We start from the raw sequence: 12,447 nt of genomic DNA, 5'->3' as shown, positions 1-12,447 counted from the left end.
ACGGTAATCAGTACGGTAATGACTACTGATGATGGTCAAGGCAATCTCACCGAAACACCGAGACAACCAACCAACCAGTGTTTTTACACCAAAAACATATGTTTACACATGGTGTACCTAAAGATTTGTGATTTTGTTAAAGTAAGGTAATGTTTTAAAATACACCGACAACAATATCAAACATAGGTACAAGTTTGATCATGTTTTATCATAAACCTTTATTGTCTTGATAAAGTTACATATACCAAGGTACGGTATATTAATTATGTATATTTCATTTGAGCATTTATGCAGGAAACAACCATTCAGTGACTGCAGTGTTTCTGAATTAGCAGACGTTGGTCTAGGCCTAATTATTATTTTTTTTAATTACTCGTTGTTCCAGCCATACTTTAATATAATAATTATTAGACGACTTTTCTATTGTCATCTTGCCCTTTTCAGTGTTCCTTTATTGTAGATTTATGTGTTCTAGGCTAACGTACAAATAAAAAATGTTCATATAGGCCTAGTACAGGTGCACAATAAGCCGCCAGACTTTTCAGTTGGAATATAACTAATTAAATTACACCTTGTTGAAGGTTCGTTTAGCTACGACTCCACCAAAGTTGAGTGTGACAACCATCTGTCCGCCAACCAGCTCGCGGGTAAATGTGTTTCCCTGCTCTCCAGTCAGCACCAATTTGCTTCCTTGCCAGCTAGGCATCACACTGATATCCTTTCCTCGCAAAGCCTTGATGTCAGGATCGACAAAGGAAGTTCCGACGGTGAAGCTGACATCTCTGGCACCGGCTGAAGTGGTGGTTTTTACCTTGAAGCTGTCGCCGCTCTGGTCGATCTCTACTGTGGCGTTCTCGTCTTGCGGCCGCTTTTCTGCTGGAACCTTCAGAGCGTCAAGAAGATTGGACATGCCGTCAGAGCTAACCAAAGCCCATTTGCCAGAAAAAGAAGTCATTGTCCTGGAGGTTAAAAAAATAGTAATATGATGAATGATTCGAATACAATCTGAACTGTAAGCTCCAAAATGTGTAATGCAGTAAGAAACAATTAAAAAGAAAATTCACTACCATTATTTATTACAACGGAAAAGTTTAAAAATAACAACCAACCAACTAATTTAAATGGCCAATCGATTGTATTATAAGTCAATTCGTAGTTTTTACTGCGCATGCTCGTATTAAGTTCAATCGACATAAACAATTTTTTGACTATTTTTTTTCTACATAGAATAGCTACATACAAAAAAAACCTCAGGCTCTTCCTGCCGTGTTACAGCATAAAATCAACACTTTTTGTTAAGCTTAACTAATCGTTAACTATCTCCAAAGTTATTGTGCTATATGTAATCATTTTCATTTCAAAATCTATACAAATAAAATGAATTTCTTTAAATTCATAACGGTTTATCAGTTAAATTCATAACTGATTTCTGATGATGACATATTTAGTGTCAAAATATTGAATTTCGACACGATGGCGTGCATTTCGGTGCTTGGAGTATGTGTTATACTATCTTATCTGAGATTAATCAGTGGACCTTTCGGTTTATCAGTGGCGAATCCAGGAATTTGAAATACCTGTAGAGGGGGGGGGGGGGTCATGGAGGCACTTTCACAGATGGAAGGTTTATACCACCTCAGTCATACCATGGGTGGGGCTGAGGTAAGAAAATGTATGATTCTGGCCGGAAATGGTACTCGCAGAAATAAATATAATATAATTTTCTTTTTTATTTCTCAATTTTTAGCCACTGGTTTACAGTTAAATAAGAGGCGAAGTGAAACGGCAATCACAATATGCAGGTAACACAGGCGGGGCTTGGCAAGAAGGAACCGATGCTTAATAAAAATAACATCTTTCGTCAAGTCGGGCCCTGAAAATAAGATAGGCTTTAATACCTTACCAAGCCCAATACGCGCACGAATATTGCTTAACGTTATAATTAATAGCTCTCACTTTCTGAACTCTGGCTACACGAAATGTAGGCGTACAAACACTTACCTTGATTCGGATCGAGGCGAGGTGTATAAGATAGATTGTCGATGCTGGTGCTTCTTATAACTACAGTGCCGAACTGCTTCGTAACCCTTGTGTTTTAATACTTTCTCTCGGCAAGTTACCTAACCGTCATTCCATTCACTCATCTGATTGGTCAGTCGTTTAGATTGATACTGGTCACTGTCCAGTTAAAATGATTCTAGTTGGCGATGGAAATAACTTTCCCATCATGGAATGACAATTAATTTCCTTGTTTATTTTATCTTAATTTCACGATTATCAGCTGGATTGTAGTTATTTGAGCCCATAACTAATAAAACGATGGTAAAATAAAGTGTAATAATATTTATCAGCAAAATTAACTGATATCTGTTATTGGCCAACGTGGAGACGTACGATAATAAACTCTTGTCCGTTGATTCATTACTTGGTCATTAGTAGTAATGATAGATCGTTTATACCATAATGACCGATTGCTTATTATAGGCACTTACGTTTTATGGAACTGGGTAGAAACATGTACTTATTTATGTAACCACGCGCATAAGGGAGATAAAAAGCGCCATGAGCGTCTATAGGCGGATATATTATCATTATTAAGTATTAATATTATTATTGATCAAATAACTATTATTAGCCGTGGCATTAGCTGATACATTTTTAAGTTTACTGGTCCGTATTATGTTGACAAAAATTATTACATTATTTTATAAAGTAATATTACATATATTTTGTATTAATTTTTTTTAAACATATTGACATTAACGGAATTATTATTTGTTTAATGGAGAAAATCATTAGGCCTACAGCTAAGTTGAGTTGTGTAGTTATCCAGTTGGATGCAATGTATAGCAAATGTCATTTAACGTACTACTGGTATGCGTGCACTTGTACAAACCACAGTAATTTTTCCACGTTGGATTTCGGTTCTTGTTGGTTAAGTACTCATCAGCGGTAACCATTCATCTTCCTCACTATCAGCATCACCATCATCAGCATCACCATCATCATCATCATCAACATCATCATTGTCATCATCATCATAATCTTCCTTTATTATCTTTACCATAATCATCGTTTTATTTGCTGTTGTCATCTGTCTGTCTTCCATCGATTACTGACCATCCAGGTTTACTCGTCAGGAATAATCGCCATTCACATTAACATCATCCTCATCGATTATCATCATAGTCGCCTTTATCACCAACACCATCATTATCGTCATCACCACCATTATCCTCACAATCATCATCACCATCATCATCATCATCATCATCATCATCATCATCATCATCATTGTCATCATAGTTGTTGTAGCTGTAGTTTTGTTGTCATCATCACCATTATAACTGCCAACTTTGCAAAATACTGTATACCAAATAGACATAGAGATTAACTAAATATTAGGCGATATATTGTTAGATTCACTTATCAGACATAAAGGTAATGTTACGGCATAATTAACAATGAAATGCGAATCGATAGGTCTATGAAATTTATTTCAAACAATACATTAATACCAAATTTACAGCATTGTGTTGTTTTAACATAATTATTGTTATCTCTTCACATGGAAGATATCAACTGATTCAAAATTTACATAGAATTCGTACAATCATTTATCAACCCATTGTATATCACATTCATTAGACCATACGTCATTATGTTCACATTAACCGGAGTTTAGCAAAGTTCTGATCTCATCATGACATTCGAAATACCCGAGTAGGCGTAACGTATCAATAATTTGCTTTTCCTGGTTTCTTTGGTCTTCCGATTACGTACAACCATTACTAGAACTGCCTTTAGGACTTGGTAAAGTACCTCTTGGCACTGATTCCACCAAAGTCGAAGGTGACTACCATCTGGCCACCGACTATCTCACGTGTCACTGAGTTGCCACCTGCTCCTTTCAGTACCAATTTGTCTCCGTCCCATGCTCCTGTGACTTCAATGTCTTTGCCTCTCAATTCTTTGATGTCTTGATCCACGAAAGGAGTACCGATAGAGAATTTGGCCTCGCGTGTTCCAGCGGCTGTGGTTGTCTTGATGACGAAACTGTCACCGGACTGGGTGATGACTACGGTAGCACTCTCGTCGGATGGTCTCTTTTCTGCTGGAACTTTGAGAGCATCGAGAAGTGGTGCGAGACCGTCGCTCTTGGCGAGGCTCCATGTTCCACTGAAGTCAACAGGCATAGTGTGAAGAGGTTGAGACTAAATATCTGAAAAAAAAAACATGCATGGCACTGAAATTTAAATGAAGCCTTAAAATGGGCGTGAAATTAGGAAAGAAACATGGCGGACACAGACAAGTAAATAAGCTGTTCTAGATGTGCAATAATAATAGTAATAATAATAATAATAATAGTGTAGTTTTATATAGCGCACATATCCATCTAGTGTAAGATGCTCAGGGTGCTTGATATGTGGATTAGGATCTCGATCAATGACTTTCTTCGCCCCTAGGGTCCCTTCGTGTCTGTGCTACCCAGTTACCCGGTACCAGCAACTCTCGTCGTCCACCACAGGGGCTGTCTGTTCCAGTACACCGGGGTATCCCCTACTCGTCTCGAAGGATATACTGGGTTCTTTATAGTGCACACGAGCCATTGTATACACTGGGCCTACGGTTTATAGTCCTTATCCGAGAAGACTTGTTCTACCACCAGAACCATAGGCGAGCGTGCCGTTCGAACCAGTGACGATATTATGGCTATATCTTGAGGCGCCCCTGCTAACCGCTCGGCCATTCGGTTTAATATTTTTAATTTTACAAAATCTAGTTGAATAGATATTTAGATATTTATTGGATATCATTTCGTGTTAGTGGCAATCAATTTAATTCTTTATTTATCAAATAAATCATCAAATCAATTCCAATTTAAAAATAAAACTTTGAAAATGTTGAAAAGTAGATAAAAGCTCCTTCATAAAACTCTAAGAAGCTTGTAAAATGAATACTTGGATGTAGTAAATTTGTTTAACCTTCAGAAAAGCACACAAATTTACAAGTACACAAGACAATACAATCTAATTATATACCTAACATTAATAATATAAGGAAGAATTTAAGAAGCAAGCAAACTAATGACCATTTAAAAATTTGGGGTGGTATTTCCTGGACTACCGATCTTGCTAACATGCTCAACAGCAGAGGCAGAAATTTCAATAAAGGACTAAAGGTAAGACAATGATGAAATATATGATAATATTCATACAAATAATGATACAATCCATAAAATTTACAATACGCTTTTTAAAAATTATAGATAAAATTATAAAAGTTATTAGAAAAGTAAAGAAATTAAACGATAAAAATGATAAAATAGAAGGATGAAATTAAAAATAATCGATAAAAGCATCAATGAAGTATTAAAACAAATTGAGATATTTTAGACAATACCTAACGAAGCATCCAAATCAACAACTCTAACAAAATTTTCAAAAGTAAGAACAACTTACCAAATACTAAGTTTAAAAGACGGTAACTGGAAGTTGGTTAGTGGTAGCGTCACAGTAGGTGAATGAAACGTCGAAGCTACATCCACGCTTTTATGCAGTTGACATTCTTTCATGTGCCGATTTGTTACTCACATTATCATAATTACAGACTAATATACCTATTAGCATCTCTCATTATCGAGTGTAAAGTTTGAGTATTCAACAAAAATGGTAATATTTAATATTATTGTTTACTTAAGATATCAAATATCAGCATAAAAACCTGGGATTTTTTTGTTATCTAGGATTTGATACTTGATCTCCATTAGTTAATGAAACTTTAGACTGAAGGTATTTTGTGTTGGAAAATAAACTAAAAAAATAATATTCGATATTTCAATTTCTTAGTATTTATGTAGGCCTATGTTTCCAATAGATTTTTTTAATGTTTTTTTTTTGTCAATGCATTTTGTTTGTTTGTAACTTGTTTCAAACAGAATTGTTATTTGTTACTTTTTCTGCCAAATATAGTCAAGTGAAGTCTGATAATTCATGCATATTTTTTGCATAGGCCTGCTTCCTTAAATTGGCGGTCATGAATTTTTTTTTTTTATAAAAGTCAGCTTGTGTCTATGCAAGCTTATAACTGTTTTTCTTCTAAATATAAAATAATGAATAATGACAAGACAGTGTCACATTTTTTGGGAAACTTTTCATTCCACAATCCTATGAAGTGAAACCAGGGAATTAACCTTTGTCCACAGATGAAAGACAAAACGTTGATCTTGAATGTTCTTGAGGGCGTGGTACCTTTTTAAGACAGGCTCAGTGCAGTCTAAACACACAATTCCAAATTCCCGGCATCATAAAAGATACCAAAGTAAACTAATAAACGTAGCCTATACGGTACGGACAAATCCAAAGAGGTAAAAACTCAAATAAGTTATCAGTTAATGAACTTTATGATTGTTTGCTGTACTATTAGGCGGCGGAGTATTAAGAGCTGTATAAATATAATAATATTATTATAATTATTATTGAATATTATTCAGTAAACATTAACGTTTTTATGATTCGATACAACAGTCCTTTTTAAATAACCACAAATAACACGAGTCAGACTAAAATACAGTTTGTTTTTCAATTAATGTCATCGTAAATTTGAATTTGTTGAACGTTAATCGGTAAAGTTTTATGACTGTCTGGATGTGCCCGCACCTGTCGGCAACATGAAAGGTCTTGTAAAGTATATAAGCACTCATGAATGTAGTTAGATACCAACTACCAACATCTCCACACCATCCCCCTTGTTTGTCTACACAGGTAAGTTGCCATATACTATGTATATACTTTTTGTATAGTTTTAAATTTCTGGTAGTAGTACGTAATATTGTGGTTGTGTAAAATTCCGTTTGACTTGCAGCTATAAGGCAACATATGAGATTTTCAGTACTCGCCTAAAACATATAGGCCTAATAATGTTATTCATTTGTGTTGACAAATGTTTATGTGTTGTAGATCTGTTGATAATTCTCCCTTCTTCTTGTGATGAAGTAATCGCTATTATTTCTCCAATGGTCTCAATCCTCATTTGGTCTGGTCTGGTGACCCCATGATTTTGCTGAGTCATGGCTTCTAACTAGTCTTTTTCGTCAGTTGTTGTATCCATATAACTTTTAAAGAAAAAGTCAGTGTACAAAAATAGAGGCTTTTGTTGACTTAAGGAGTTATTTTATGTAATATTTGGTAACATTGTTATCGTATCCTCTGCAGAATAAAGGTGAATTATTTTGCAGGTGGACTGAGTAGGCCCTATGCTAAATCTCCTGCAACGGAGCCAGGGCCAGATTAACACAGGAGCTTTTGGGGCGCCAGCCCCAGGCCCACGGGCCCGAATGGCAAAAATAAGCCCACGAAACCCAGGAAATATCACCGAAAATCTGGTTTTGTGTTTTAGCCACAGAGTATTTAGGCCCACTTGCAATTACAGCCCAAGGCCCCACAGCCCTTTAATCCGGCCCTGAGCGCAGTCCAACTTTCTTGTTAAAATCGGTGTGATGAATGCTCCTTCTTACTTTATCTGAGACTCTCATGGAATCATAACTGCAATATAATGTAGTTTAATTATAAATGTCAACAATGTATTAAACTTTGTTTCTTTTACTCTAATAGTTGATAGCTTTGTTCTTCACTGAATATGCGCAACATTTTTAAAGATAATATTATTTCTAAATTTGTAATTCTAGTCGACTTTTTACCGCTACATTATGCCTGCTAACTTCAGTGGAACATGGAGCCTCGCCAAGAGCGAAGGTCTCGCACCACTTCTGGATGCTCTCAAAGTTCCAGCAGAAAAAAGACCATCTGACGAAGGTTCTACAGTAGTCATCACCCAGTCCGGTGACAGTTTCGTCATCAAGACAACCACAGCCGCTGGAACACGCGAGGCCAAATTCTCTATCGGTATTCCTTTCGTGGATCAAGACGTCAAAGAATTGAGAGGCAAAGACATTGAAGTAACAGCAGCATGGGAGGGAGACAAATTGGTATTGAAAGGAGCAGGTGGCAACTCAGTGACACGCGAGATAGTCGGTGGTCAGATGGTAGTCACCTTCGACTTTGGTGGCATCAGTGCCAAGAGATATTTCAACAAGTCTTAAATTATTTCTATTTAGAAAATTAGCATACGATGTGTTATGAACTAAATGATTGTATCATCGAGCTAACTGAGATAAGAATATGTATGTTAGTCTTATTAACACAACAGCTTAAAATGACATATTTTATACTAAATGTTACCGTTTCGATATTTTTTAAATAGATTATATATTAAATCCTAGTTATCGTATAGCCTAAAGGTTAGGCTATCAGAAAACCAGAATTTAATTCTGATCTCAGTAATTATTGCTTCTTGCATAAATGTAAAGTAGGTAGTGTAGACCTATGCCTAAACATGCACTCAAACATTATATAAATGATAAATACGGTAACCAACGTGCCCTAACATGGTGCACCGAATTGTAACTATTTTTTAGCGCATGTGCAGTGTATAATTACTATATAGGCCTAGGCCTGTTGAAAGAGCTGAAGCCTAGACAACAAACACACGTTATCTAAATAAAACACCAAGCCTCAGTATGGGGATACACCCCTCTAGCTGATCATATGGTCTTCCAAAATCTATTCTGCACCTTAACCGCTGATAAAAAAAAACTAGCTACCATGGACAGAAAACAACTGAAATATCCGAATTTCAATGAAGCATGTTGCCTATCAAACGGTTGAAAAGAACATAAATTTGTAACAAAGTTGACGTGGGTAACAAACAGAAAATCGAAAATAAAATGTATAAAATCTGTATTGAGAGTATTGGACAGTTTTCTGTTATTAAATCATTGTATTTCAACACGGTATGTGTGCAACGACGAAGAATGTGACTTTGAAATTGTGGAAACGTATTGGGAAAATCAATGTATTACAGCTTTAGGATTTTTTTAAATTATTTTTAAAAATAGAAAAAAACATATAATCATAATAAAATTTAAGTCTTAGAATGCCATTTCCCGCTATCTAGAATTGCCATAATCAAACAATTCCTTTCCTCAACCCCAACACAGTTTGGGCTGTGGTGGGTGGACCCTCTATATGTGAAAATCCCTCCCTGGGCCAACTCTATTTTGAATTCCTGGATTCGCCACTGTCGACAATAACTGAAATGAATTGCTTAATGTGATAAAGCTCATAATCTCATAATCACAGTCGATCGCTGACCTTTTCTTTCATCAATCGCTGACCTTTGCTTTCATCATGATATACATGACGGTTTTTTTTAATTATTTAATTGAGGCGGAGGCAGACGAGAACGACTTTACCTATAACCCTTAAATCAGACCTCATATCACTCATCAATAACAAACACGATCTAAAAAATTACAATCACTTAACGATCTCTACACCATCAAAACTCTTGCAAAAGATAAGTCATGCTGGAAAGACCTCATCCGAAACCTTACTTGAGCAGCCCAGGCGGAGAAGTCAGAAGAGTACTTGGCGTAGAGACAATGAGCAAGCTTAAGCAATTGAGTCGTCACAAAAAAGCCCAAACAATAGAAATTACTGGCTTGTTTCTTAGGAACTTGTTGTCGCAACAATCTATGTACCGCCTCAAACATGAATTGCAGACAGATTTCAAGCATAATGCTTTAAAAAATACAGTATGAATGCACGGTAATATGCAGACTCGAACTATTATGCATGTGAAATCAACGGATCAACGTCCCATCCGAAAGACGTGATAATTAAAAGCAAAGTGTCTAACCCTAAGAAACAAGCGAAGATCAACATTTACAGGTTGCAAAACAACCGTTCCCAAGCGTGATTTGCAGTACAAATTACTTTTTGTGGTAATATTTATAATTTCAACATTATAATAATATACAAATTAAAATATCAAGTCTTTTTCAGAAGAACAGACCAAACAGACAATATATTGCAAACGCTAATTATTAATGTTATGCTCTACTCATATGGCAATTCAACACCCTTAATTATGAAATGTAAGTGTTTGAGTTTGCTGGAAATTAACATGAAATTAAGATATCTCTGAGTTAGTTAAATTACATTTGCATATATACAATAACAACTAAATCATTCCAGTAATTGTTATATACCAAGTATTTACTCTTACCATGCTTTTAAGAGGTATGTCTTTAGCTTTTGTTGACTAAGGGGAGGTCTGTCTGTGAAATCAGTGCATTATGGGAACTGTTAACTTTGACCACTTAATCGTATGTGATAAGGGGGCGTGTCTTTACCCCTGTAAACTTTGTGAAGTTTTCGGTGACAAAGATTTTGTTTGAAAACTCGAGTGGACAAACAACGCTTTATTGCTATAAGTGTAATTTAATTTCGTCATGAATTTCGTTTATTAAATATCCATATATGCCTACTTAGACTTAATGAATATGCAATAATAACATTAAAACCAAGTGAATTGTTTAGTATTTTTGATATACAAGGCCGAAAAATTCACCGTATCGTATCACAAAAAAATGTCACCAATTACAGTCTGAATTTCGTTTATTTAATATCCATATAGGCCTACATAGGCTCGAAGAATATCTAATAATATCATTAAAACCAAGTAAACGGTTTCGTATTTTTCATTATAGGGCCTACAAGACCTAAAAATCCACCATTCGTTCGTGTCAAAACAAAGTCATAAATTACAGTCTAAATTTCTTTTATTTAATATCCATATATTCCAACTTAGGCTCAAAGAATATCCAATAATAACATTAAAACCAAGTAAACTGTTTCGTATTTTTCATTATAGGGCCTACAAGACCTAAAAATCCACCATACGTTCGTGTCAAAACAAAGTCACCAATTACAGTCTGAATTTCTTTTATTTAATATCCATATATTCCAACTTAGGCTCAAAGAATATCCAATAATAACATTAAAACCAAGTAAACTGTTTCGTATTTTTCATTATAGGGCCTACAAGACCTAAAAATCCACCATTCGTTCGTGTCAAAACAAAGTCATAAATTACAGTCTAAATTTCTTTTATTTAATATCCATATATAATCCAACTTAGGCTCAAAGAATATCCAATAATAACATTAAAACCAAGTAAATAGTTTCGTATTTTTCATATACAAGACCTAAAAATTCACCGTAGTTTCGTGTCAAAACAAAGTCACCAATTACAGTCTGAATTTCGTTTATTTAGCATCCATATAGGCCTACATATGCTCAAAGAAGATCTAATAATAAAATTAAAACCAAGTAAACTGGTTCGAATTTTTAAGAACAATGCCTAAAAATTCACCATATTGTCGTGTCAAACCGAAGTTACCAATTACAGTCAGGTAAATCATAAACATCAACAAGCAAGCATAGGTTTTACATACACAGTAGCAAGACCCTACAGAAATATAGAAACGTATACTACTACTAAAAGCATTGTTTTAGTTTTTGAAGCTCTGAAGTTGTATTACCAAATGGGCTTGGAGTAGGCCTATATTTAATGCTCTTTCACGTCTTCCTAAACGTCGTATACTGTAAATAGTGAATAAATGAATAAACATCTTTGTACGCGCATGGGGTACGGACCGAATTGCCATCCCAGAATATAGGCCCTATTGTTTTTTTTTATTTAGGTATTTGTCGTTTATTCTTAAATTAAAAAAAAAAATCTATAGCCTGATCCACTTGCAATTGGTGAAACTGTACCCCTTTTAGCGCTACTGAACATGTGTGTCAAAGTAACCTAGTAGCCATTGATTGGGTGTGAGATCCGGGTAGTAGTAGACCCACTCATCCCAATCGATCTATCATCTCGTTCGATTCTCACCCCATTTGTCAATCATCGGTTTTTCCATACAGCGTCCTACTCGAGTAATCGCTATCACAAGATTAACTCTGTATACCAAAATCAAGAGCACTAGACTGTAAACGAATGCATCCGATAACACTATCGTAGGTTTTATGAATATTGCTGTGTATAAAGAGGGCATTATCTAAGATAAAAATAATTTTGTACCGTATATAAATCAAACACTGAAGCCCTACTGACTTTTGTACAGACATGTCTATAAATGATGTAACCATGGTGTTACACTGTCGCGTCCCGATGGTGTATCTATGTGCAAACATTTACCTTAACCACGGAGAAATGTCCTATACAGGTTTACCTATCACAGGTATTTTCTAGTAACGATAATGCATGGAAAACGGCAAAATTACTTTAAGACACACCAAACAGATGTACCTGGAATTTAGTTAAACCACGTATAGGCCTTCACTAAAACATGCTTTATTGTCAGGGGCGGATTTGGGGGACCCCGCCCCCCCCCACTTTTGGAAGGTAAAAAAAAGGAAAAAAAGGAAAAAAGAAAGAAAAAGAAAAAAATGATAGCCCACAACGCCTCAAATGTTATTTTCGGGCGTCTAGAACACAAAAATTTCGCGGGGGCATGCCTCCGGACCCCCTAGGACA

The 12,447-nt window shown here is 35.5% G+C and overlaps 3 protein-coding genes across 3 annotated transcripts; 1 reads left to right on the top strand and 2 right to left on the bottom strand.

The window, feature by feature from the left end:
- Window positions 1-198: 198 nt before the first annotated feature.
- On the bottom strand, window positions 199-2,130 carry LOC117125521 (fatty acid binding protein 1-B.1-like). Its single transcript, XM_033272032.1, has 2 exons — window positions 2,002-2,130; window positions 199-959 (listed from the first exon to the last, which is right to left on the bottom strand). The coding sequence occupies exon 2, from the start codon at window positions 953-955 to the stop codon at window positions 566-568; it is 390 nt and encodes a 129-aa protein (XP_033127923.1). The 5' UTR covers window positions 956-959; window positions 2,002-2,130; the 3' UTR covers window positions 199-565.
- A 1,346-nt stretch (window positions 2,131-3,476) lies between these two features.
- Window positions 3,477-5,572, bottom strand: LOC117125518 (fatty acid-binding protein, intestinal-like). Its single transcript, XM_033272030.1, has 2 exons — window positions 5,463-5,572; window positions 3,477-4,222 (listed from the first exon to the last, which is right to left on the bottom strand). The coding sequence occupies exon 2, from the start codon at window positions 4,194-4,196 to the stop codon at window positions 3,804-3,806; it is 393 nt and encodes a 130-aa protein (XP_033127921.1). The 5' UTR covers window positions 4,197-4,222; window positions 5,463-5,572; the 3' UTR covers window positions 3,477-3,803.
- A 1,065-nt stretch (window positions 5,573-6,637) lies between these two features.
- LOC117125507 (fatty acid-binding protein, intestinal-like) lies at window positions 6,638-8,801 on the top strand. The gene is made up of 2 exons (XM_033272014.1): window positions 6,638-6,764; window positions 7,688-8,801. The coding sequence occupies exons 1-2, from the start codon at window positions 6,702-6,704 to the stop codon at window positions 8,099-8,101; spliced, it is 477 nt and encodes a 158-aa protein (XP_033127905.1). The 5' UTR covers window positions 6,638-6,701; the 3' UTR covers window positions 8,102-8,801.
- Window positions 8,802-12,447: the final 3,646 nt, after the last annotated feature.

The sequence above is a fragment of the Anneissia japonica genome, unplaced genomic scaffold, assembly GCF_011630105.1.
Source record: "Anneissia japonica isolate Jap-2015-1 unplaced genomic scaffold, ASM1163010v1 scaffold7731_len1735946_cov199, whole genome shotgun sequence".
Classification (NCBI taxonomy): Eukaryota; Metazoa; Echinodermata; class Crinoidea; order Comatulida; family Comatulidae; genus Anneissia; species Anneissia japonica.
This window is presented reverse-complemented; position numbering and strand designations above follow the sequence as displayed.